Source organism: Brachyistius frenatus, unplaced genomic scaffold (genome assembly GCF_029030835.1).
Source record: "Brachyistius frenatus isolate BFR_SWC_R1_liver_20210118 unplaced genomic scaffold, ASM2903083v1 Contig_427, whole genome shotgun sequence".
Classification (NCBI taxonomy): domain Eukaryota; kingdom Metazoa; phylum Chordata; class Actinopteri; family Embiotocidae; genus Brachyistius; species Brachyistius frenatus.
In genome coordinates this window covers 53963-81430 of record NW_027211026.1, presented here as the reverse complement: position 1 = coordinate 81430, position 27468 = coordinate 53963, and the positions used below count along the sequence as shown (strand labels likewise).

General features: G+C 45.4%; 1 protein-coding gene across 1 annotated transcript; it reads right to left on the bottom strand.

Moving 5' to 3' along the window:
* Positions 1 to 323: 323 nt before the first annotated feature.
* On the bottom strand, positions 324 to 26992 carry xpo1b (exportin 1 (CRM1 homolog, yeast) b). The gene is made up of 25 exons (XM_069725504.1): positions 26410 to 26992; positions 24187 to 24318; positions 23814 to 23915; positions 20160 to 20232; positions 18754 to 18815; positions 17224 to 17268; positions 15334 to 15515; positions 13763 to 13811; positions 13542 to 13661; positions 12295 to 12423; positions 12052 to 12210; positions 11756 to 11953; positions 11095 to 11233; positions 10242 to 10423; positions 9923 to 10079; positions 9630 to 9793; positions 9399 to 9533; positions 9138 to 9321; positions 7737 to 7843; positions 7179 to 7373; positions 6599 to 6767; positions 4534 to 4668; positions 3497 to 3656; positions 3287 to 3383; positions 324 to 1721 (listed from the first exon to the last, which is right to left on the bottom strand). The coding sequence occupies exons 2-25, from the start codon at positions 24310 to 24312 to the stop codon at positions 1575 to 1577; spliced, it is 3216 nt and encodes a 1071-aa protein (XP_069581605.1). The 5' UTR covers positions 24313 to 24318; positions 26410 to 26992; the 3' UTR covers positions 324 to 1574.
* Positions 26993 to 27468: the final 476 nt, after the last annotated feature.

The following is a 27468-nucleotide window of genomic DNA, read 5'->3' as shown; positions in this document are numbered from 1 at the left end:
TTATAAGCGTTTAATGACTTGAAATGTTCCAGTTAAATGAACTTTGTGACTGGAATTTCCTTGTAAATTGACTTGGTGTTATATTTCCAGATCACATGTAAAACCCATTATTAGTTTACTTTTTTTTTTTTAGTCTTTTACACGGTCTTCTGCCTCATTTAAAAATAAAAGAAAAAAAGAGCTGAATTTATGAATAGCTGTTTTAGCTGGACTCCAGATGTTTCCTTCTTCACCGTCGTCCTCCGGCGGAGCAGGTGGACGTGAACGAAGCCTCCCGGTGTTGAACTCAAGTCAGTATAAAAATTAAAAACTGTGAGCGAAGGCAGGGTTATAAAATTCTCAACTTTAATCAGTTCAAAAAGTTCACAACAAATGTAACACCTTGAAGGGAAACTTGCCATTAGAGATTTGGGCGCCGATTTGGATTTATACATTCTTTCCTAATTAAACTCGTCGGCAATTCATTTGCTCTGTGGACAAAAAGCCTTTTGTTTATTTGGACAGAACTCAAACAGTAACAAATGAAAAATGCAAAAATACAAAATTAAATGTAAACCCAAGTTTTATTTCAATTTGCTCTAAAGGTAGTGTTGTGAAGCACTACTGCATGGTAAACAATCTAAATTAGTACAATTCAAAATCTTGAAAGCCATCTGAGTTAAAGAGGAGTTGTTATAAAGATACAACCAACCGAGAACCCATAAATACCTCCGCCACGTCCTTAAAACATCCCATTTATGAAGGCTCACAAATGAGCAACAATCCTCTTAGAGGAAAACAAAACGCTGATGTCGACTAGGCGACAGCACACACGCGCACACACCCACAACAAAAAGAAACAATAGAATAAAAGGAAAAAAACAAAAATGTTCCCATGGTATTAAAGATGCTATACAATTGGGATGATATGCACATATTCGGTTTTGCTTTCCCTAAAAAACAACCTCTTTTTCTGGGTGAAGCACGACTCGTGAGCGACGGCTGCCGACGTCTCGGCCTTCATTCATTTTCTGTTCCATTCACATTCTCCCACAATGCAGTGGGGCACCAAAACAAGCGGTGCATGCGCCTCGAAAAAAGGACCACTTCCTTTGTCTGTCCCGCCACAGGTCGAGAAGCTTCTCTGCCGACGGGACGCCCTGTTCAGACTGTATATAGAATATATTTATATATAAACAAAGACGTGGGAGGGAGGTGAAGGGAACCGAACAGAACGCGGATGGGGAGCTCGTCCTAATCGTTATGACGTCGTCATGCAGGTCTGAGACGGGTTCAGAGACCAACTAAAACGGAAGCTGGGATTAACAGTTCTGGAAAGTTATTACACAAAAAGTCTCCATAGAAAACGCGGATTATGTAAAAAGGGCCACAGGGTGACGCGGTAATCATTTACATGTTATTGGCATTATTTTGGTCAACAAACATCCGGCGGGACGCCGCGCGGCCTCCCGCCGTGCTCGGGTGCCTCTCGGGTTTTTTGTTGTGTTTGCTGTTGTGTTCGGGGGTTGTTTGTTTGTTTGTTTGTTTGTTTGTTTGTTTGTTTGGAGTACTGTACAGTTTGGTGGAGCTGCAGCTCAGTCACACATCTCCTCGGGGATCTCGTGAGGGTTGAGGATGCCCGGCACCGACATCTGGATCTTGTGTTTCTCCTCCTGGGCCTGACGCAGCGACGCCTCCCTCTCCTCCAGGAACAGGTCCGACGTGTCCTCGCCTGCAAACTCCTGCAACGCACAACACGGAGGTGCTGCCGTGAGATTCACACCGTCCCAAACAGACCGGTGACCCCTGCGAGGTCAGACTCTCCGTGGACCCTGGTCGTTCAACTCGCTATTCAAGAGAGGGTTTTAAACTGGTCCGTGACCGGGACAGCAGATCGTGTTACAACAAGCAGGACGTAGATTTTTAATGACTATTAAAACGTCTTCATAGTTTATTTAGCATCTTGCCATGTTGTTTGTTTTTTGTGTTACGGCCACCACAAAGTGGCGATAATGAACGTAAAAGCTGTTTAACAGCTGCCATTAAACAACACAAGAAGAACATATGACTCCAGTGAGATTACTACAAAATGAATCACAGACTTTTGAACTTTAAAACATCCAATCAAAGCTTTAAAAAAAAAAGAATATATAAAACGAGATCTAAAGTCATTCGGCTACTTCAAGCTAAAGATACGACATTAGAAGGTGAAGGACAAACAGGAAACTTGCTTTTCAAAGCATAAAATAAACTGCAGGTAAAGTTGTCGGTCTGCAGCCTTCAGACAGTGAAGCAGGGATCAGACGCTCCATCAACATATCAGCAAACACTGGCTGCTTTGTCACCAGGGGAAGTCGGTTTGATGTTGGGACGTGCAGAGCGAGCAACAGTTCACCACATACTCAGAGGTCTTTGAATAATAGTCGATTATTAAATAGTATTTTTGCTCAACGTGCCCAGTTTCCAGGCAGGACGTCGGTTCCTGAGCAGGACGACAGCAGAAACTGCTGTTGACATGTTTCCATCTATCAGACTGGAGGTAAAAAAAAACTCTAATTTCCCACCGAGCTGATAAAATGAAGATGACAGACCGACAGAGCTTCTCGTGGAGGATTTAAATTACAGGAGGAGAAAAAGAAAAAACACAGCAGGTGATTGTGGCCGAGTCGCTCCGGATTAAAATCCCAGAGCACGGCAGGTAATATTAAAAACCCTCCACCTCCTCCTCCTGTCAGGATTTAGTCTCAAAAAATGTCCCAGCGGTGAACCTCCTTTTAACAGGAAGTCCCTGAAATAACACGGACCAAACAACAAATATATTCAGTTCAAAAAAGATGAATTTCTTTGAGGAAAAAAAACATTTTAAAGTTTAAAAAACAGATTTCATCTGTTGCCTCAATCTGGACTTCAGGAGAAATCGGGCAGGAGTTCAGTTTTTAAGCCAAGTTTTGCTGCTTGTTTTCCAATCAGAAGACACGACACATCACTGTGTGTGTGTGTGTGTGTGTGTGTGTGTGTGTGTGTGTGTGTGTGTGTGTGTGTGTGTGTGTGTGTCTCAGTTTTATTCCAACAATAAACTGGCAGCAGCTGTGAACCCTCCACACACTTGTGAGGAGAAGCTGGCTGCGTAGGAACGTGTTGTTATTTGTGGAAACAGCAGCAGCTCAGCACGCGCGCACACACACACACACACACACACACACACACACACACACACACACACACACACACACACACACACACACACACACACACACACACACACACACACACACACACACACAACTGATCTGTGATCTGTTCTCACCTTAATCTGGACGAGGAAGTCCCGCAGGTGCTCCTTGAAGGCGGGAATATCCTGGTTTAAACTGAACAGCCCGGTCACAAACACCTTCACCTGAGCACTAACACACACACACACACACACACACACACACACACACACATCGTAAGTCATGATGAACAGACACGTAGCTCTGAGGTGGGTAGAGGGTGTGTGTGTCGTGCGGTCGCTCACTCCTGCAGGTGGGGGAACGCCGTCTTGAGCAGGTTGGCCACGTACTCCTGGATGAACACCTGGTTGTTGGTGGGGCTGGCCGGGTTCAGGCCCGTCGTGATCTTCCCCTCCTCCACCAGGTTGAACATGTAGGCCAGGATGGAGGCGTGCATCGTCAGGCCTGCAGGAGACACACACACACACACACACACACACACACACACACACACACACACACACACACACACACACACACACACACACACACACACACACACACACACGTTTACAATAGGAAGTGTATCCAGCTGTAGTCCCTCTCGGGTCTGGGAACCTCCTGCAGCGGCAGTCAGTCAGGACGGCAGCTCATCACGACGCCGTTGTGATGTCACTTCCTGGCACTTCTCTCTGAGCCTCGTTTTCAACCTGAATTTGTTCACATGCTGTCAAACTGGTGACATTAAAATCCTCCATCAGCAGCTCCGGTCGGCAGACTGCTGCTCGACTGTGACACTAAAAGAAGTCTGAAACTCTCAAGTGCCTTTTTTAATGATTTCTAAGCAGATTTCTGGACTTTTATTCATGTTATTTGCTTTCTGATGTGATTCATCTGCTGAATGTCGACATCAAGTGGATGAAAAGATCCGTGCGAACATCCGACTCTTTTTTGTTTTTGCTGATGTCTTTGAATAAGTTCACATTATAATTTGTACTTTTATAGTTTTTCTTCATAATTTAAAAACACATCTGGGAAAAATATTGATGTCGCAACATCCTCGGTCTTCTCCCTCATGCCTTTCACATTTCCTACATTACGTTACCTGCCTGCTCACTTGCTAACTGGTTAGCCTCTGCGGCTTCTAGGCGCCATCCACGCTGCCGTTGCCTAGCAACAGGGTTCTCGTGACTTGAAAACGCTTGAGCGTCGAGCATATCATTGTAAAGGGAGCATCTTACACATGAAAACGAAGTTTAAGTGGGTGTTTAACGTTGCGTGCGCACGCGTGTGTGTGTGTGTGTGTGTGTGTGTGTGTGTGTGTGTGTGTGACCGAGCTCACCAGCAGTGTGTGACGTGTCGGTGACCACAGAGAAGATGTGCTGCAGGATGTCACAGAAGTACGTCTGGTAGAAGCTCTGAGCGGCCGCCTCCTCCTGAGCAACGTTCTGCAGCAGCGTGTAGAGAATCTGTAGACCTGAAGACCAGAACACAAGTTCAGCTTCCAACACACACACACACACACACACACACACACACACACACACACACACACACACACACACACACACACACACACACACACACACACACACACACACACACACACACACACACACACACACACACACACAAACTGAAGCTTGACGAGCTGCAGCGTCCCCCTGAGAACCATCGACGGGACGCAGCTCTGTTCAAAGTGTTTGTGTCTCCTGACTCATTTCTGCCTGTCAATCAAATGAGGTGTCTGCTGGCAACCTGCGTGTTTCTACACCCTGAACCATCCTGCAGTTATTCTGTTACTCATATCAATACTCTGTAACTCATATCTCATCATCACATCTCATTAGCTTCATGCTTCTTCTCTCCCATAGTTTCTTCTTATTATCTGTTGTCTCCATTCAGTTCTTCACTCGTATAGTTTCTGTTCTTTCTTTTCCAGACGTCCCGTCATGGAGCTGCATGTCTCTGCTCTGCTTGTCGGCCCACCAACAGTTTATGTCTTGTATCTCTATGCTGTCCTTTTCTCTCTCTGCTCTCCTCTCACCCCGACCAATTGAGGCAGATCCTGGTTCTGTTAACAGAAGCTCCTCCCACCTCAGATCCTGGTTCTGTTAACAGAAGCTCCTCCCACCTCTGATCCTGGTTCTGTTAACAGAAGCTCCGCCCACCTCTGATCCTGGTTCTGTTAACAGAAGCTCCGCCCACCTTTGAGCCCGGTTCTGTTAACAGAAGCTCCGCCCACCTTCTGATCCTGGTTCTGTTAACAGATGCTCCTCCCACCTCTGATCCTGGTTCTGTTAACAGAAGCTCCGCCCACCTTCTGATCCTGGTTCTGTTAACAGAAGCTCCTCCCACCTCTGATCCTGGTTCTGTTAACAGAAGCTCCTCCCACCTCTGATCCTGGTTCTGTTAACAGAAGCTCCTCCCACCTCTGAGCCTGGTTCTGTTAACAGAAGCTCCTCCCACCTCTGAGCCTGGTTCTGTTAACAGAAGCTCCTCCCACCTCTGATCCTGGTTCTGTTAACAGAAGCTCCTCCCACCTTCTGATCCTGGTTCTGTTGGAGGTTTCTTCTTGTTAAAGGGAGTTTTTCTTCCCTCTGTTGGAGGTTTTTCTCCCTTAAAGAGTTTTTCCCTCCTAGCTTATGTGGGAATTGTTGAATTGTAGAATTATTGAATTGTTGAATTGTAGAATTGTTGAATTGTAGAATTGTTGAATTGTTGAATTGTTGAATTATTGAATTGTTGAATTGTTGAATTGTAGAATTGTTGAATTGTTGAATTGTTGAATTGTAGAATTGTTGAATTGTTGAATTGTAGAATTGTTGAATTGTTGAATTGTAGAATTGTTGAATTGTTGAATTGTTGAATTGTAGAATTGTTGAATTGTAGAATTGTTGAATTGTTGAATTGTAGAATTGTTGAATTGTTGAATTGTAGAATTGTTGAATTGTTGAATTGTTGAATTGTAGAATTGTTGAATTGTTGAATTGTAGAATTGTTGAATTGTTGAATTGTAGAATTGTTGAATTGTTGAATTGTTGAATTGTAGAATTGTTGAATTGTAGAATTGTTGAATTGTTGAATTGTTGAATTGTAGAATTGTTGAATTGTAGAATTGTTGAATTGTTGAATTGTTGAATTGTAGAATTGTTGAATTGTAGAATTGTTGAATTGTTGGGTTTCTCCATAATGTTGTAAAGTTCTGCTGGAAGGACTTTAACGTGTTTAAATGAAATAACCTGTGTTGTGATTTGGCGCTATATAAATAAAAATAAATGAATTCTACATCAATCAGTGTTCATGCTTCGGAGTACCGATGCTCAATATGAAAGTTCACGATTATAGGTACTGCATGAACGTGTGTGTGTGTGTGTGTGTGTGTGTGTGTGTGTGTGTAGTCTTACCGGTGTCGGCCACGTTCCTCATGGTGTGTTTGAAGGCCCAGATGATGGAGTCCAGCACCAGCTTGAACTGGGCGGGGGGGATGGCGAGGAAGGCGGGGAAGCAATGAGAGTTGACAGCTTGGAGAAGGTAGAAGAAGTGAGTCCTGTGTTCTGGAAACTCCTCGAAGTTCTGAGAAGAAAAACCCCAACAAACACCTCGTTGACATGCGGTTCCTCCGACTGTGAGCACGGACCGCTTCGTTCTTTGTTTACAAGCCAGTCAGGTTTTTATTATATAACGATATATTCGCTCTGGTCCCGGCGGGTTCACTCGGACCCTGAAGGGGTCATATTGATATTAAGGAGTGTTGCAGGTTCTCGTGTCTCTTCATACATGAGCTCCAGAACACGGGAAGGTTTCTCTGCAGGCTCGAGAAGACGAGCAGCGAGCAGAGAAAACTGAACGACAGCTTTTTATTTCTATGATATGTTTATTTATAAACTATATGTAGAGTACTGAGAACATGAAATATTTCTTAACGCGTGACCGTTTCTCTGTTGTGTCCATGTTGGAGAGCAGCAGCCGCGCGTTGGGCCTCACCTTGTTGATCATGTTCAGGGTGCACTCGAAGACCGCGTCAAAGATCTGCGGGATCTCGCTGGTGATGTGTCCCCCCAGCTTGTTGACGATGGTTGCCATGGTGCTGAGGACCTCGGGCTCTCGGGCGGCGGGGACGTTGCGTTGGTAGTCGATGAGGACGGCGTCCAGCAGCGGCGGAACAAAGTTCTCTCCGACCTGGAAAAACGACCGGAGATGTTTTCAAATCTTCAAAAACAGGCGTTAAGACATTTTGAGCGACGCCGCAGGACGAACACAGCTGAAGTAGTTCAGATGAAACCCTGGAAAGGTGCAGAGCACACCGAGGAACTCTGAATGTTAATTGTTACGCCGATACAAACAGCTGACGGCAGGTCCGCCGCGCAGAAATCAAATCTGTGCGTTTGATCTAAAAATACCGAGCGGATTAGTTCGGCTGCTTCTCGCCCGTCAGACGCTTCATCGACGGCCGCGCAGGAGTACAAATACTTCTCTGCTGTTCCGCAAAAACACCTCCATCATTTTATTAACATTACTGCGTGCAGAATGTTTATTTCTTACCATCTGCGGGTCGTTCGACCGGCTGACCCAGCCCGAGATCAGTTTCAGCGTTTCCCGTTTCACCGTCCTCATGCTCCGGATCAGCGGCTGTTTCGTCACCATCTCACCTGCAACACCAAACTCATTTTAACTTTCACACAGAAGAGCATCATCAGTTACATCGTATGTGTTGGCTGACATGGCAACTTTTTTTGAAGACCATAATGAAGAAAAAAATGCTTGCAACAAATTAGAAATCTTTTTTTAACTAATATCTGTATCAGCCAGAAAAATCCAGAATCAGTTTTTTGCTGTTTTTTTTTTTTTTTTTTTTAAGTGTGAAACTAAATGTGCTCGGCCCCCGCAGACGTTAACAGTCCCGTGCAATCTCATGAGCAGCGTGAAAGTCCAAGTCTGGACTTTCACTTCTTGTACATCATAAGTGTGGACTTTCAAAATGACGGTTAAAACAGGACTAAATCGACCATTTCCTCCCAGATCAGTCTGTTGTGTCGCTGCCACATTCACACAGCAGACCGGAGGAGATCATGAGTTCACTTTCATTTCATGTCCCAGTAAGTCATGAAAGTGAGCCAGCATTTGAAGCAGGACCTCCTGCGAGTTGGACGCGGACGACATTAATGCAACCGTATTTTCCCGACAATGAAAAGTCGAAATATCTGCTGTGAAAACACACGACGCTGCAGATCAGCGACCGCGACGGCTCCGGGGTGATAATGGAGTCACAATGTTTGAACGGGATCATCTGCTGGAGATACAACAACAAAACTGGTGTTCGCATCACGTGATCGCAAACAAGTCGCCCATCCTTAACATACACACTGCTTTATAATACATGATGGTCTTCCCCGACAGGCGAGCAGAGCCAAAAGGTTTGGTTGAAGCTCCGAAACACGTGATCGTTACCGACACACCTCACGCTGCACCGAGAGACTCGCAGATGAGTCACCATCACGCACGGCAGGAAGAAAAGAAGAAGAAAAAAAGAAGACAGTCCTGCTGGTCTGCAGATAAAACGGCATTACTGAATGACAAAATGCTGAACACGAATAAAAGAGAAACTCATTTCAGCTGCAGCGCAACAAAAACACAAAACAGCAGCTTGTGTTGGCGACTGCCTCTCGATCTTCCTTTTTCCAAACTCTTTGGGCATAAAGTACTGACGCATGACACAGAAAGCATTTTGGGGGTGTTTTTCAAACCTGGCAACCCACTGCAGCAGTGCTGGATTACACAAAGGGCCGCGTGCCTAAACAACAATGAGGCGACACAGTGTGCGTGCAGATCTGTGACGACCCACACGAGGCCTCCACAAACATATACGACAACACAAATGCATCCAAGTCAGCAGTTCAGGACACGACAGATGTTTGCGGAGATGTTGAAGAGCTCGGTCGTTACCGTTGGTCTGAATGGCAGCAGAGATGTTCTCGCTGAGGCACTTGTACACGTTGAGCATGTCCAGGTAGATCCGTCCCAGCTGGATGACGAACGGGTGTCCCACAGCCTTGCAGGCTCTGACGTTGGTCTTCAGGATGCTGCCCAGCTGTTTCACCGTCTCCGGGTCCTTCAGGATGTCCACGTTCTGAGGACAGAGGAGCCGTTAGCGCTCATTCTCGTTTGTGTGGAGGATGAAGACGTGGCGGCGCGGCGCCGTCTCACCTTGGTGGCCTGCTGGATGATGCTGTCCCACACCTGATTGGGCAGCAGCATGTATTTCTCTATCAGGTGCTCCTGGACCGCCTGGTCCGTCTGGGCTCCGATCATATAACCTACCGCCTCATAAAATGTGTGCACCTGCAGAGCAACAAGAGAAACCCGTCAGACTGAGGGAGAAAACAAACAGAAGTCTTCCTCTGGGGTGGAAGTGCTGAGGAGCATCTCTCTGCTGACCTGCTGGGGTTGAAGGTCGCAGATGATGGTGTTGATGTTGTTGAGGATCTCGTCGATGAAGGGCATCACCTCTCCCACCTGCACCTGGATGAAGTGGCGCCGGCACTTCTGGGCGATCTTGATGAAGGTGTCACACGCCATGTCCTGAACTCCGTCGTGGGTCTCTGATGACGGAGGGGACATTTACTTTCTAATTCCATCCACCGGCTACAGACACTGAACTGTGAGGGTTGGAGCGAATCATCTCAGCTGACTCAGTTTAAAAAAAAAAAAAAAAGACTTTAATTTCTCACCGTGCATGAACTCAAAGAGCTTGTTGACCACAGTTTTGAGGAACTTCCAGTGGGCTCGGAGGAAGCGTGGATACTGGCCCACGATGTACATGATGTTGGAGGCGATGATGGCCTTGTTGTCCTTCCCTCTCTTCTGCTCACACAGACCCAGCAGATCCTGAAACAAACACAAGATTACTCAAACTCACAAACACAGAGAAACAGCGTCTCGGTAGCAGCACTGCTCACATTCAGTTACAGAAACAACAAATCGATTGTGGAGCTCCACTGCTTCTCTAAAACTGTTCATATGAGGAAAAGCTGGGAGCCGTTTCTCTACCTTGATAACAGTGACCAGGAACCTCTTCTCGTCCTCCTCGTGCATCGCCCCGCTGATGGATCCGATGGCCCAGCACAACGTGTTGAGGTTCTTCCAGGACCATTCGGTACCGTTCACCTGGTTGTGAAGCTTCTCTGTCATGATGCGCTCGGTGTCCGCGTAGTCCAAGTGAGTCAGATACACTGCAGGGTGACACGTGTATCATCAGTCAGTGGGATCACGACGTTAAAGTTCAGACGAGATGCTACATTCAAGAAAAAAAACACAGAATGGATATAAAAGTATTCGTAGACCAACGATGACATCACTGATGGTTGATGACATCACTGATGGTTGATGACATCACTGCTGGAAGCCGCTTGAGAATAGCACAATAAAGTGTATATGGAACGATTGATCCCTGAAAACACTGACAGACAGTGTGGAAGTAACTAACTGCTGCTTTACACATATTTTATTATGATCCTTCAGTCTGTCATCAGTGTTACAACCAAAGCTTCTGCTCTCTCTACATCCATCCATTATTCAAACAGCTTCCCAGGAGTTGATGTCCGTCCCAGCAGACGCTCTTTGAACTGTTTGCCAGTTGATGAGTTTCCAATCGATTTAACCTGCATTTCTTTGGACTGTGAGAAAATACACACGCACGCACACACACACACTGAGTCACTGGTTCCCCTCTTTACAATGAGGTGTGTGATCAGTGAGTAAATAGTACAAGCAGCTGCTTATAAATGAAGCGGTCACAAAAAAAACAACATATCACGCTTTAGTGGTCATGACCAGTTAAACACGACTTTTATAAGAAGAACCAGATGAAAGAAAGTGGGAGTTGTCATGGTGAGGTCATTACCGAGGGTTTCCCTCATGTTCTTATAGAGGTTGATGGAGTCGGTGTCCTTCATGAACTCTCTGACCACCTCCCCCTGGTCGTTCTCCACCACCAGCACCTCCTCCGGTTTGGCCATCCGACTCACCATCAGCAGGCGCACCTGTTGCACGAGATAAAACAGCCGTCAGCACGTGTGCGCGTCTCACACACACACACACACACACACACACACACACACACACACACACACACACACACACACACACACACACACACACACACAATCCTTTTAACGTGTGTGTGTGTGTGTGTGTGTGTGTGTGTGTGTGTAAGTGTTTGTTTTAAGGTTGTATTCACACACTGTCTATGAAATGTAAAATATTACCGCCAGTCAGGACAAACTTTGACTCGACTGGCTGCTGATTTTCAGTAACAGTGTGACGAGCAGCTCTTCTGGCAGCAGTTTAACAGCCACCTGTTGCTGCCCGCTGCCAACTGACTCTGGTATTTCTACAAGTTATGACGCTGCAGCTTCCACGAACCGAAACTGCTCTGCACCCTCTGAGGCCTCTCGGGCCACGCGGGCAAGTAAAGCTACTTAGAAGTTCAGAAATTCAACGACGGTGTTCATTCATCACACTGCATCAACAAAGCCCTGCAGTCAGACGTCAGCTGGCGGTACCTTGGACAGGACGGGTAGATAGAGCTGCCTGCGTGGCGGCACGTCAAAGTGCTGGTTGCCGGAGAGCAGCGGGGACGTGGACGTGGAGAAGGGACTCTCTCTGTAGAGCTCTGCGGCCAAGTGGTTCCAATACTCCAGGCAGATTTTGAAGATCTCCGTCTCTTCCACTTCGGACACCAGCAGCATGTAGTGGAGCGCCTGAGGCGGCAGGAGGGGGACAACAACACCACCAACGTTTCAATGACATCGTCTAAACGAGCCGAGGCAGCACATTGTGCGTTTTCTCTCTCTCTCACCTCCATTAACGTCTCTCGGAGGTTGAGCCGCTTCTCGATGAGCTGCCCGTGTTCTTTGAGGAACGTGCACAGGAACAGGCTGAGGTTCTGGATGAAGTTCTGCTCGTCGTCCTTGCCGTTGGCGTAGGCCAGCCGGATGTTGGTGTTCAGAGGCAGCATCTGTGCGGACACGGCGCAGGTTAGAAAAAAAACTGCGCTCGGCCTCCGGGTCGGAGGGAAACGTCCCGCCTCACCTGAACCCACCTGTTTGAGCTGACACATGGTCAGCGTGAAGAGGGTCACGAACTGCTCCTCGTACTGGCTCACGCTCACGCCGGCGATCTCCGTCAGGCACTTCAGAGTCACGTTGCGGAACATGGGCACGTTCAAGAACTGGAAACAGTTCAAGGGAATATTCAGCGATTTCAATTAAACAATTATTAGCAGTTCTGACCCAGAGATCTGATTGGTCAACGTGCTCAAATCGTCATGACATCACATCCTGCTCATCACTACAAATATCCCTCCACCTCCTCAATGGGAATATAGAATTAAAATAGAATTTCATCTAATAAGTATATAATGTAGTTTCTACTTGTTCTAGTTCTATTAAATGACCCATTTGGTGAAGTCGGGTCTCTTTTGGTCCTTTTTGGTCGCTCCGAGCACCCGTACCGTAACACCACGGATAGTCACGCACTTACAGTCCTAGAGGAGGCTAGCTGGACCGGTTTGGTTTGAACACATGACACGGAGCTAAAATGTTAAAAACACATGAGAACATGGATATCTTTGTTCATCAGATATCTTTGTTCATCAGATATCTTTATTCATCAGATATCTTTGTTCATCAGATATCTTTGTTCATCAGATATCTTTATTCATCAGATATCTTTATTTATCAGATATCTTTATTCATCATCAGATATCTTTGTTCATCAGATATCTTTATTCATCAGATATATTTATTCATCAGATATCTTTATTCACCAGATATCTTTGTTCATCAGATATCTTTGTTCATCAGATATCTTTGTTCCAACCAGACTGAGCTAGCTGATCAGTTTAGTGTTTCTATGTTCTGTATTTATTCAGTTGGAGACTAGAAATCCTCTCTGTTGCTAGGTGGTTGCTAAGGGTCGGACTACTTCCTGGAGTAGGAAACACTGCATACGTTACACAAGAGTATGGTTGTGACTGCTTGTTTTCTTAGTCACACCCCGTGTGTTGCCATGGAAACAGAGATCACATGAACAAAAAGTTTTACATTTTGAGAGCGAGTTGCTCCACAATATGAACACATTTAGATTACGTATTTTATTTAGTTGGTAACTTGTTGTATAATCCCAGTATTACACCGAGAGTGTTCTTTAACGTGATTATTGGCGCCACAGTAATGAGGTCAGGAGGCGCCGGAGCTACCTGGGAGTAAAACACGCCTTCTTAGGGCTAGTCCACATTTCTACTGTTAAAATGGCTAAATGCTGCCGTGCGTGTCTGCGTGCTCGCACCTTGTACACCAACGTGCTGATGAGTTTGGTTTCAAAGATGTATCCCAGAGGAATCCAGTTGAGGAAACGCAGCAGGGTCTCCAGGGTGGCGTGGACCAGTGGGGCATTCTGGGAATTTTCCTGAAAGTGCAACAAACAGCTGAAGAACAAACAGCGGTGTGGAACAGATGATTGAAATACTGCACAGCGACGCGGTAACAGTGAGGCGAAGAGGAACGTACCATGACAAACTGACAGAGCTGGAAGATCTGGGAGAATTCATTGCACATGCTGAAAGAAAGAAAATAACTTTTTAAAGATCATCTGACACACTGATAATAAGATCATCCTGTAAAACACACGCCCAGAGACAATGTGAATAATCATGACTCGTTTCTTTTGATCAATTAGCTCTTTATCTAAACCATTATTAATTACAGGACATTAATTAAAGGACTGGAACTGCACCTCTGATCTTTTTCCTTGAAGAGAGTGTTGTATTTAATAAAAGTGTGATAATATTTGCTGCTGGATGCTCCCTGTATATTAAAGCAGTCTTCATGGATAAATCCAAACCGACAGCTGGAACTGTGAAGCTTATGTGATGCAAGAAGAATAAGGAAGAGCACAGAAAACCTTCAGTCAAACTCAGCGGTTTAAAGGATGCCTGACTGAGACAATTCAGCTCCATCCCAAAGATCTGCCATTAAATGGAGCTTTAAACAGCGAGAAGAAGATTATTTTTCCATCTAGAAAATATATTTAAAGATTTCTTCTCCCTCGGTTGCGAGACTTCAACCCCAATGAACATGTCGGGGAACGTTTGAATGAGGAAAGGGCACCAAAAAAACCAACAGTCTGACGTAAGGAAACGACGACAGCAGTCAATCAGATTTGAGGGAAATAAACGTGCTCCTCTTTGACGTCCTGCCTCGGTCTGTTTATGTCTAAGCTGCCGTGCAGCTCAACACACAATGTGCACCGCAGAGCGACAACCGGCTGGAATCAACGCAGACAACACAAATCACCTGCGTGATATTTCTGACTTTACTGATAGACTTGTCAAATTGCAGCGTTGCTGTAATTAAAGTGTCAGTTTGTCTGCAGGTGTGTTGGATGCAGATCACAGCATGACAACAGTGGATTAAATTCTGGCTGCAACATTTCAAGCGGCTGCACGCTCAGATCAGGTTTTATGATGCTCTGGAAGTGCTGGAATAACTTTGTAGGATCAGTGACAGATGAATGTGTTTTTTAATTCTGTAACAGATTGAAGACATTTCTCCTCGACTTTGTAGGTGACGTTAATGGTGACGGACATTTTAGTGTTGAACTGGACCTTCTTCCAGCGGTATACTCGTCCCGCCGGGAATTCGCGATCGCAATAATTAACGCAAATTCCGCAATATTTGCGCGAGTTTGCTGGTTTTATTTTTATTCCCGCGATTTTTCCACAAAAAACTGTCCTCAGCAAAAGCTGTGCTGGAAGTATGAAGTCTTTTCAAACAAAACTTGACATTATAAATATTTCTGTAATGTGCAACATTATTATTATCAAAGGAAGCGATTACATATTTATTCTTGTAGAGCTTTATAAAAAACGCATTTTCTTTTTTTCGACTTTTTTTTCCTCTCCTAATTCCCACAATTTTATGCAAAAAACTCACTTGACATTTCTCAAATTACGTCGTAATGTTTGAGAAAATCTGCCACAAAATCAAACATCTTTGATCGCAACAATCACCAAAAAAAAAAAAAGAAAAACACAGCAAAACGGCGGAGAGGCTGTTTTAGGAAGATGCAGCACGCCGACCTGTCTTTGAGGTGCTTGGCTTTGACCTGGGTCATCTGTCCGCTGGAGAAGTCGAACACCTCCTCGCTGAGCAGCTTCAGGATGATCATGTTGTTCTGACAAAGGCTCTCGCTGGTACGACTCGCCCCCACGATGTCGCTGATGAAGGTGGGCCAGTGTTTGGGCCACTCCTGCTTCAGGATCTGCAGGCACGGGGAGCACAAGCACGTGGATGTCAGATCAGTCAGAAGTGGCATTATTCACTAACGAAGTGAGATCGGATGACGAAAGACTGATGAGTGACTCCTGTTAAAAATAGCATGTGGCCCTGTTCCTGCCGTGGAGATGAACTTTCTACGGGCATCCAACAGTAAACAGAAAATGTGTTGCTGCCAACCACATGCACACGCACGCGCACACACACACGCGCACACACACACACACACACACACACACACACACACACACACACACACACACACACACACACACACACACACACACACACACACACAGGTACAAAGGCAACATACATAAAGACCGCTTTGTTAAACCGTCTCCTGAGGACGGCTGTAGAATCTGGATCTCTTCGGTCCCTCAAGGCCAAAACAACGTGAGCTCCGCTGACGCAAGCGGTGACTCACTCTCACTGGCATTAATGCAAAGTCACTGGTGGAGCGAGTGAGCCCATCTGTATCTCCCTCACGCTAATATACATCAAACACACACGGACAAGCAGGTGCTGTCACATCGTTTCACATTCAGGAAGCGCCGATAAGTCTTATCGGTGGGTCTCCGGGTCTTTCTCATATTTCTGAGGCTTTGTATTTTTCCCTGGAGGACGAATAAAACCGTCTCCGTTATGTAATATGTTCTATACTTACATTGTGTATAACCTCTTTGCAGGTTGTGAACACACACACACACACACATATATATATATATATATATATATATCCTACTGTTTCCATACAAACGCGAGCGTCGCTCCTCTCTAGCCTCTCTCCTCGGGATGTCTTTACGGCGACAAGGTCGCAGTGACACTTTATGAGCATCGGCTGAGAAACTCAAGGAGAATGAATATTCAGTCCATAATGAATCGTGTCGATGTAGCTGACACCGACAGTTTTTTAACCACATAGACTAATTAAGAGTGACATCTTCAGGTTGAAAAGCATCACTACAAAAGAGGAGGAGAGCTGTGAGGCCTAAAACCAGGTTTTTAGATGAACTCTTTTACATTAAGATGTCTAAACTTATTTTACATATATGAAAGTGAAAATAGATTTTTTTATTACTCACTGAATTATTCTGTGTATACCCCCTCACTGTAACTACATTATTAATCCATTATCCACAGCTCCCTTTATTCTCCTCCTTAAAAACTAACCAAGCATCGTGACTTCAGCAGCATCGACCTTCTGCGTGTTATATTCTGGTAAAGTATCTCAGAAATATTCTTAGTACTTGTCAGCGGCTTTCAAACGGTCCACGCAGTGAGTTGGATGCGAGTTTCCTGCAGCGCCGTTCTCTCCTGCTGTCAGGGTGGATATCTTCACCCACTACGGGGTTCGGAAAACCGTTTCCCGTTTTCAACAGAGCAGAATGAAGTGTTTCTTACAACGCAATTACTGATGAGGTTTTAAAGAAGTCATCCTCACTAACAAGCACTTTCATTTCCACTGTGACCAACAGTTCATGTGCAACGATGTGGATTTGTGATCTCTGATGTCACAGTTTGAAAAGGTAAAATTTACTCAGCAACACAGACTCTCATTAAGTAGTAGATGAGCTCTGACAGTGCAGAAGGCCGCAGCGACCGCAGCCTCAGAGGTTAGCCGCTATTCAGCATCCGAGGTAGAAACCAGCTGACTCTTAAGATGGTGTGGATTCATGAGTGCTGAAGCTTACCTGAACAAGGATCATGTTCAGCTTCCCGATGTACACTTTTTCTTTCTAAAAAAAACAAAACAAAACAAAACAAAAGATATATAAAAAAGAAACAGGGAATATGTTACTCTTGAATTCACCGTCTGAGTTTCAGAACACTTCTGTCATTTCATCACATCATTAAATACTTCATTTGGAAGATGATAAACCGTACGGAAACGCAGCACAAAAAAACAAAAAAAAAATACTAAACACTTTGTTGGAGGAGACAGTCAAATAAAAAACATGAAACATTCATTTCGGACGCTTCATATTTCATAATAATTAGAACAGACGTCATCTGCGAGGGGAGAGAAGATGCAGGTGTTTTTGACGGACATGTGAGGACCAGTAAAGTGTGTTGGAAAATAAACACCATGAATCTAATTGATCCTACAATTACAGTCTCCAGTAAAGTAAGCGGTGAAGTCAGACATAAATAGCACTTTTCTATGACAGCCAGTCAGGGTTTGTCAGGCTGAAGACATTATGCTCTCCGAGTGCTCTTTTGGTTACTATGACTACTTAGGATTCTTGTACCCGAGTGTTCAAATCCAATCATTGCAAAAACTGACTGCTTTAAAACCCTGCAAAAAAAGTCTCATCCGTTTCATGGCTCATGTTTCTGCTGAGTTACATACTGGAGGATGATGCAAACAGCAGAAACGTGTCCAGGAAAGTGCTGCCTCAGCAGGAAGTTAAATACTAACAGCCAAGTGGTGGACATGGTTTCCATGTAGGTGTCGTTGTTCTGTGACCTTCACTGGACCTGAAGCCTCATCCGCTGTGACCTCTTGTTTACAAGCAGACACGTAGGCCTCGTAACAGCCAAGTGTTCACTGTCATTACTGATGTCCAATGCAGAATAAATTCTTATGTTACTTTTAAAAACTAAAAGTGATTTCCAGAAATGAAAACTCAAACTTTAATTTTCGCTTTTGTTTTTTTCTCCTTTGTCGTGAGTATTTAAACAGTATTTCTATATATTTTTTTAGTTCTCTTTAACATACTGCTGATATCAGGCGCTGACAGGAAACTACAGCTTCAACTGTAATGAAGCTGAGCATCACGACGTGCACGTGGCAACACGGCTTCCTCTTTCCTGTTGATTTCAACAGTGAAGCGTCTAAGTTGAAGTGAAGCGCTGCCTTCTCCAGATGAAGAGCAGAAACACTTCGCTGTCACTGTTGGTTGAATTCAATCTGAACGTCTGAAGACTCTGCGGTCACCAGCGTTACTCATGACCTGCTGCTGTGATGTGACATGGACACTAAATACTAATAACACTTTCCATAAATGTGGCTCACAATGTGCGTCGGCCGTGGTTGTAAAACTTTCAATCACATCGGTGCAGTTAAGTGACACAAAAAGGTTGTTCAAGCCTTTATAATAGAGTTGAAACTTAATTCATCCAGAAACATTTTCATTATGTGCTGCTTGGTTGTTCTGTCAAACATCCATATCAAACACAATGACTGTAAAAAAAAATGAGTGAAATAAATGTTCACTCACCTCTACATTTGATGCATCTGATGACGTCTTGATAATGAGGCCAACAACATACTTTTTTATACCTGGCAAATACAAAAAGATATCAGAGGACCGTTAGCATGCACCGATAACATGTGTACATCAACATATCATGGAGCACATTACTCAGTAAACCCTGACACAGTCTGTTGGCTCAGAAGCAGCTGGATCTGCCAATCTTATCCCACATCTGCACTTAAAAAAAAAAAAAAAAAGAAAAAAAGATGTGGTCCTCCGTTTACAGACTGTTGCAAAGCCAGTTGGTGAAACACTTGGATGTGGGCTGCAGCTGCCACTGAACCTCTAAAGGGCAAAAAAAAAAAAGTGGGTTTTAATCGGTTCAGTAGAAGTTACATTTCCCCGGGTGGTTTCACAGACAGTCAAGATTTGTCAATGTGAGCAAAAAAAAAACTGTTTTCAGCTCCCTCGCATTTGTTTTCTAGACTGTAGCTGCACTCAATCCTGGACATTATGTGTTGGGATGCAGTGAGAGGAGCCGAAAACAAGGCAACACTCTGACACAAGGGGGGAAAAGACATACTTGCCAGTCGCCCTGCATTGGGTTTGCCACTTGAACAAAATTCAGGCATCTACGGTCAGAAGTAGGGAAGTCTTAGGTCAATGGGAAAAAAAAAAGAATGAATTTTGAGCAAAAAAATGAGAGCAGAATGGAGGGAAGGCAGAATCAACTGATTTGCACGATCATGAATTTTAATGCCATTATCGTTTCTTTTTGCTCCCAAAAAAAAAGAGTCAGTTTTCATCCCACTCTGATTTAAAACTCTTAAAAAAAAAAAAAAAAAAAAAGTGGATTTCGACTGCAGGTGCAAACAAACAGAGAGTAGAGTTGATGAGTAGAAGTGGCAATTAGGCACCAATTAAAGTTGGAACATTTTCAACCTGGTGTTTTTGTCGTAACCAGAGAAAATGGCTGTTCTGAACTACTTGGTATCACCTCTTCACACAATGTTTATGTTTATTTGTAAACATCTGGATTTATCGGTAGTTTATAACACTGCGCTTATTGCATCGATTTTATAAAGAAAAGGTGACGTAAAAACTACAAACGAGGGCTTTTCTATTTTTATGTTTTTAAGTTAATAGCTTAAACTGTACTTCATCTACTTCTCACAGCGTTTAAACCCGTTCAGGGCTGTTTTGCTTGTTTCTTCTAAATCGCCAGCTAAAGTGCAGACTCCAGCTTCTCTGCAAGCCAGCCGAGCAGAAAACAAACCGGCATGCTTAAGAGGGGAACACTCCTCAACATGGCAACCGCACGTCACAACATTAAAAAAAAACAACAACAACAAAAAAACGCACCAACACTGACGGAACAAGGATTTTCGTGGATTATACCACGAATGAAAGTTTTTTTTGTTTTTTTTTACCTTCGCACTGATTCCTGGGAAGAATCTTCCATCTTGTTTTGATAACCGTTTCCAGAATCTGAAGAGCATAGTACTGTAACATGCAAAGAGGAGAACCATTAGGAGAAAGCCTTCATAATAACGTTCAACAACAAGCATTGTGTAACTTTAATACAAACCAAAAACAGTATGAAGTGGACCAGCCTGTTGTAACTTGCATGTCTAAATTGGATTGGACTGAACCACATCTCTCATGCAGATTTTTGTAGTTATGCACAACATTCACTTGTAGTTTGTTTTTCTTAAATCTCTACAAGCAGCATTAAGCTGGAACTCTGCAGAAGTCCTGCTGTTTCTCCCAGCATCACACCAGACAGCAAATGACAGCAGAAAAATACGCCGACCCATTACAGCAGCTTTGGCACAGCTTTGCTTTAAGTGCGAGTCTAACGGTCGAGAAGACACAACAAGGTTTGTGTTAAATGTTCTTTTACCGAGGCGACCCAAACTATGCAGGGTTGGGCATCGAGAACTGGGTTTTGAATTGTGTAGAAAACCTGTGAATTTGTTCTCCGTCTCTGAAATTTTTGCTTTAAGTCTCCTGAAAGTAAAGTTTTACGCTGCTGTGCTTCCGTCTCCCTCACCGGTACAGAGGAGGATTCAGTGAAATGTAACCGCAGCTCAAATACAAGCTCATGTATAATGAAGAAGTATTTACAGCAGCATGAAAGCCCCGCATGAAAAAATGTAGCCCCTTCATTCATTTGAATGGAGTAACTTTGTTGATGCAGCAGGGATGTTAACACAGAGGACTCCAGCCAAAAGAACAACAACAGGGCAGGAGAGTGGACCTGAATCTGCCTCAACTTCAGCTGCAGCGGGACGTCCTCTGGTCAGGGGGGCTACGGCCGTCAATCAAATGTGTTTGTATGGTTTATAACATGAATGCCTCGTTTACAAAGATCATCACTATGAAAAGCAAAATCGAACTTTCCAGAGCATTAAAATCCTTCTTCATAATATCAAACATCACACTTCGGCCCGATAAGCCGTCAAACTCGTGGATCTGTTGCTCAAACTGGACCCCGTGGATCATATTTCATGTCTCATCTGTACATGAAGCATCGAGGCCCCCCACCCCCTCCCCAACACATACATGTTTTTAATGTAGAGATCACTAAGAATGACACATTTTCAACAGCCAGACCTGCAGCTGTAATACTAAAGATTCAACTTGTGTAAACATGCCCACAAAAAACAAAGCCAAAAGAAAACTGCCATTAATATTTCTTGTTTTTGTTTTGTTTTTAAGAAGCAGAATAACAAAATATATTGTTTTTGCCAGCAGCCTTTAAATCTGCTGAAATTAAAGATATTTTTTGCCCTCAGAAGTTTATTACTCTGCGAGCATGCCAAGAATCTGAAGCAGACCTTAATAAGGACCAGAATCAACAACCAAAATCCAAAATAATTGAAAAGAATAATTCAATGTTGTCGATACCCAACCCTAAACCATATGGGTCCGTTTTCTTGACACTAAAACATACATGTTTGTTTCTAAATAACAACTAAATCACATCCCTTTAACTGGTGTGTCATAAGAACCAGCAAGACCAACCACAGGTTACATTCTGTATCAATTCATGATTGCTTAATTATGAAGCATGAACAAAGAAAAACAAAAACATTTTATTTACAAGTTAGTCTTTGATCTAGTGTTACTTGAAGTGACCGTTTCAACTGTAGGGATCATCAATTCAAGAGGACGATGATTGCAAAACAACAGCGAATGGCATGTAGCGTAGGACGTGTGGAAAGCAGGATTAACGATGTGTTACAGACAATGGAAGCTGGAAGATTAAAAGGTGAAATCTCCTTACAGGCACACTGACTGTACACCACTCGCAGGTGTCACCCGGAGTGCTGCACACATGTCTGCCGTGTTTCAGATCACTTTTAACCACCACACTTTACACAAACCACCACGGGGGGGGGGGGGGGGGGGATGAGGGGGAGAGGGGAGATTATCAGAAAGAAACTGCCGAAGGCTTTGTGACGTTTGACTAAAAGAACTGAGGGGAACAGAAGGGAGGACGTAGAAAAGGATGCACGTAGCGGAGAGAAGGGCGGGGCGGGAACAGCGCCATGATCCCTACAGGTGAAATTAAGTCCTTAAAAATGTCCTCTCTACAAATGGAGCCTACTGACTGCAGCCTGCACCCTCCCTCTGTCCAATGAAACAGATGCAATAGAAACGGATGAACAGAATTCAGTCAAAGGGAATTTAAAAAGGGTAGACCTTGTGGAGGCCTGCCGTCAAAGCCTAGCTGTGTCATGATGCACAGGATGACACACCCCTTTTCTTCCTATTACAAGCCATAAACATAATGGAACATTGTGATTAATATCAAATAGTCACAGCTTGAATTCATTACATTTTCAAATAGTAGAATAAGAGTAGTAAGAAAAAAGCCAGATGCTCACAGTGCTTCGTAATTATGCACTTTTCAAACTAATGAATCAAGATGAATGCAGAATTCAAGAGGTGTTTACCTTCGGTTTCCTCTTTTCCTCTAATGCCCCTATTTATTTGGCAAATTACAAATTCAAAACTACAAAAAGTACTGTTGATACATCAGCTCAGACATTAGTAATGAATGTCAGTGTTAAAAAGCAATCTTACAGGCAAGCACAAAAGAAAAAAGGCAAATGTCAACAATACTTTGAGGAAGTTTTGGATGTGTTGGGCTCCAATTGTTTTCATATCAGTGCGCACATTCGCTTTCCATTATGGGTGCAAGATAAGGTTTGATTATTCTAAATATCAGACCTTTTTGTTTGGTTGATGCGGTTGCGAGTTTTGGAAATAATCTTGAAAACTCCAGTTTTCTATTCACAGTCAGTTTGCTTTACCAGCAGATCGGTGCACGATGTACAACTAACAGGAGATATACAGCGACGGCACAGGAGCCTCATCTGTAGACTTCAAATGCAAGGATTGGTAATAAATGATCAATTATTACTCTATTATGGTTATAAATTTGGCAATTGAAGATTGAACTGAAAGTGTTGGATATAGTTTACATCTGTTAATAGTAGCAGGACACACAAGTTGATCTGTGGGCACGTCACCAGTGGTTTCATATGGATGAAAACTGGAGGGTAAAAGGTGGCTGGACCTGATGATGTGCTGAAAACACGAGTTTTCTGTCACGATCACCACCTGAGCAGTTCAGTTTTAACGCTGCTGCCCGCTAAACACGAAATCTTAAATGTGCAGTCACTGCCTGCACGTGTAATTGACCCCAGACCGTGAAAATACGCCCGTATACCGAACTACTAATAGGACTTGGGGTGGGAACATTTATTACCAGAAAAATAGAATAGACCTGCCCCACATTTTAAGTCTCATCTAATTCAGGTGCAGTAAAGTCTGCGAGTTACACCGAAGTACGCATCAACTGGAGCCAAGTGCAACTTTGGATTAAAAAAAATAGCTCCACCATTCAGCACCTTTTAGATAAATCAAAGCCTGGTATAAGCAAACCACTGTGGTGTAAAAGGTTTGTATGTGTTTTGTTTTGTGTGTTGTCCAAAAAAAAAAAAAAGACTTCTTCCTCAAAGCACAAACAAGTGTCTGTCCAGACATGTTTTTCTGGATCGGAGCTAGCTTACTTTGGTGTTCATGTTCTGGGAGAACTCGAGGATGGTGTCCACTCTCGTCCAGGCGTCCGGGTGCTCTTTTAAGTGCGTCAACACTTCTTGTGCCATTCTTTGCTGAAATACAAATAAGGGATGATACTTTAGAGTGAACACACTCATGATGCCCATGAAGATACCTGCAAATGCTTCTGAGAAGAAAAAAAAACAGAACAACAGTGATTTCAGGATTCGTCTGTCCCGCAACAACAATTAGGGGAATCTGTCGCTCCCGGATGGATTTATTTAGCGGGTGGATGATGAAAAGGAGGGCGGGAGAAGCATACAGCTGGTTTTGTGGTCAGGTGTGGGTTATAGAGGACTTGTGACATAGAGAGACGCAACATACCTGTGGTCCCACCCCATGATATAGACAGTTCACCACATTATCCAGCAGGTTGATATCCAGTTTCTGGTTGAAGTCCAGCAGCTGCTGTGCTGCATGGTCTGCTAACATTGTCATAATTGCTGGCATAGAGCTCTGCAACAAGGACAGCAGAGGGAGGGGTCATGAGTGCACAGAACACATTCAACAGGCAAAGTCATGTGAACCGTGTGTTTAGAAACAATTCCAAACAGCTGACCGGCGTAACAAACATCCCCGGACCCACCAGCCAGCCGTCATTTTAAGAAGTTAAGCTCCCGGTATCACATGGCTGTCACCGATCACACGTATACAAAAGGGAAGGAAAAGCTCTGTCACTTCTTCTTCAAATGAAAAACTGAAAATTGTATGAAAATGTTGGACCCAGGGCTCTGGTTGGGGCTCTGGTTGGGTTCTGGTTGGGCTCTGGTTGGGGCTCTGGTTGGGCTCTGGTTGGGGTTCTGGTTGGGCTCTGGTTGGGGCTCTGGTTGGGCTCTGGTTGGGGCTCTGGTTGGGTTCTGGTTGGGCTCTGGTTGGGGCTCTGGTTGGGTTCTGGTTGGGCTCTGGTTGGGGCTCTGGTTGGGGCTCTGGTTGGGGCTCTGGTTGGGCTCTGGTTGGGGCTCTGGTTGGGGCTCTGGTTGGGGCTCTGGTTGGGTTCTGGTTGGGGCTCTGGTTGGGCTCTGGTTGGGCTCTGGTTGGGGCTCTGGTTGGGGCTCTGGTTGGGTTCTGGTTGGGCTCTGGTTGGGGCTCTGGTTGGGGCTCTGGTTGGGCTCTGGTTGGGGCTCTGGTTGGGTTCTGGTTGGGGCTCTGGTTGGGATCTGGTTGGGTTCTGGTCTCCCTCCTGGAGACACAACTTACAAGTTGGGACTCAAATTAACTCGATTATAGCACTGCAGCACTGTCTCCAAACTTCTGTTAACCTGCATTATTATTATTATTGTTATTATTGATGGGAGAGCTTTTAGCATAGTGGCATCACACTACCCCTCCCCCACCAACAAAACAAACAAACAACAACAGGTCAATATTTATCAGTTAAAGCACTTATAAAACCAAAGTCAATGACACTTCCCCGTTGGTTTAAACCAACAACTTTCCATCGACTCAAACCCAGGAGGTCCTTCCTCGCCGCCTGCCTCTCCCGACTGATCAAATGATGCTTTCTGCGCGTTTATGAAGGTTAAACGAGCCACGTGCCGGATGTACAAGACGACGTCACGTTGTTTACATCTGTGAAGTGACAGCTCGCGCCTCCAAACACACCGACCGCAGCGCAAACAGCTCGTGGGTGAAAAAGACGGACGGTGAACGGTGCTTTACAACCGTGTTGACAGCTGCTCCCGTCGACGGTAACCGGGGAGTGGGAGCAGCGTGCACGCGCCACGAGGTACGTTACACGCGCACACACAATGCTACCATCAGCTAGCCGTCATAGCTACATCCACAGCTAAGTTGTTAGCAGCGTGTTGCTCAAACGTCCACATGGTGCTGCTCACTCCACCCTCTCCTCCTCCACCCTCCCACCTCTCCACCCTCTCCTCCACCACCCTCCCACCTCTCCACCCTCTCCTCCCACCTCCAACCACTCCCACCAGACACGGCGGGCTCTCACGGCTCCATAGTCCCAGTCGGGTATCAGCACCGCTCCGTGGGGACGTCGGCGCCCCGCGTCGCGGCCACACCGAGGCAGCCCGGCTACGGTTCGTCCGGGGAATTACGTGTTCGGACGCTTTACGGTAAAACCGGGACAAAGTTAACACGGGACAAAGTTAACACGGGCTAAGTACCGAGCAACGACTTGACATCCGCTCACACCGAGTGATGCTGATGGTGCTGGTGGTGCTGGTGGTGGTCGGAGAGGCGCGGGGTTAACACGCAGCACCGGGTGACTTCAGTAAGTACCGGAACGAGATCAGCGTTGAAGTTGAGGAAGTTACGGTACTTTTCTCTGACAGCTAGCGTTAGCTAATCCCTGTGAAACGGTAAATGATAGCTACCGGGGGGCAGTCGGTGCTCCCCGGTTATCTCCCGGTGCTCCCCGGTTATCTACCCCGGTTATCTACCGATGCTCCCCGGTTATCTCCCGGTGCTCCCCGGTTATCTCCCGGTGCTCCCCGGGGTTGTGTACCAGCCTCTATTGATCCCGATGCAGGTCGAAGTAAAGACGCGACAATCACAGCATGAGGTCGGTTCTCCACCTGTACCCACCTCAGGTCCACGGCTCCGACGGTACCAGAGAACTACCGGATACTAGGAGGGCTCGGTACCGGGGCGGGAAGATGTCCTGTGTCTCAGAAAGACGTCCTGTGTCTCAGAAAGACGTCCTGTCCCAGATGTCCTGTCTCGCGGGCTCCAGAGATGTGTACCGCCGATGTGGACTCCGAACTACGACCACGGCAAACCAGGAATCCGTCACCGACACATTCTACGAAACAAAGTGAAGCTCGATCCACGAACGACTCCGTGAGTCCTAATTTCCCGGTGTCGGTATGGAGGTCGTGTGCCTGCGCCTCCTCTCCTCTCTCAAGCAACTAACTCGCAACCGGTTGAAACCGGTTCAGACTGGGAGATTCCATCTCGGTTTAGTTTTCAGCCGATGGCGCCGCGTAAAGTTTGGACTGGGGTTACGCCCACACCGCGCTGTGATTGGCTGCGCCTCTGGCGGAGACTTCCTACTTGGCGTCCTATTGACGGACGGAGCTGTCAGTTTATTTCAATTCGCTCAAGCGCCCACGCGACCGCTCCGCCCGGAGAGAAAGAGGGCCGAATGGACTTCTCCGTGGTCCGCTGGTCCGGACGGCGGGTCGCGGGGCGACCTCTATTTCAGTGCTGCCTCTGAGGGCTCGGTCATAGGTTCGCCCTCATTCGCGGAAGAGGCCGATAACGTGACGGCCCGCGCTGCGAGGCGCCAAACTAACGCAGTTGAATGATTCGGTCCACTTCGGCTCTCCGTGAAGCGCCGCTACTTTAAACGTGAAATGTGCCGTAAGGCCGCGCCTGCTGCGCGCGGGAGCCCCGCTGGGTTGAACGGTGTGATAAAAACCGCAGGTACCATTCATTTGCCTGTTGCTCGTAAGCTGGTAATTTTCCACCAGCCACGAGTGGGAGTGGTTACATGATCACGGACGCACGGGGTTAGAAACCCGACCTGGAGGAGAATCTGCTGGTGAACAGAAGCAAAGTGAACGGCGGGCTTTATATTAACGAAGCGTCCGCAGCAACGCAGACGAAAACATTTCACGATCACGGCGTGCGTTTTTGTAACTG

Coding starts and splice junctions, on each gene's coding strand:
- xpo1b (XM_069725504.1), bottom strand. CDS start 24,312: ATGCCAGCAATTATGACAATGTTAGCAGACCATGCAGCACAGCAGCTG. Junction 9,322..9,398: donor TCATCCAGCAGGCCACCAAG/GTGAGACGGCGC, acceptor CTCTGTCCTCAG/AACGTGGACATCCTGAAGGA. Junction 7,374..7,736: donor GGTCGAACGACCCGCAGATG/GTAAGAAATAAA, acceptor TCGTTTTTCCAG/GTCGGAGAGAACTTTGTTCC.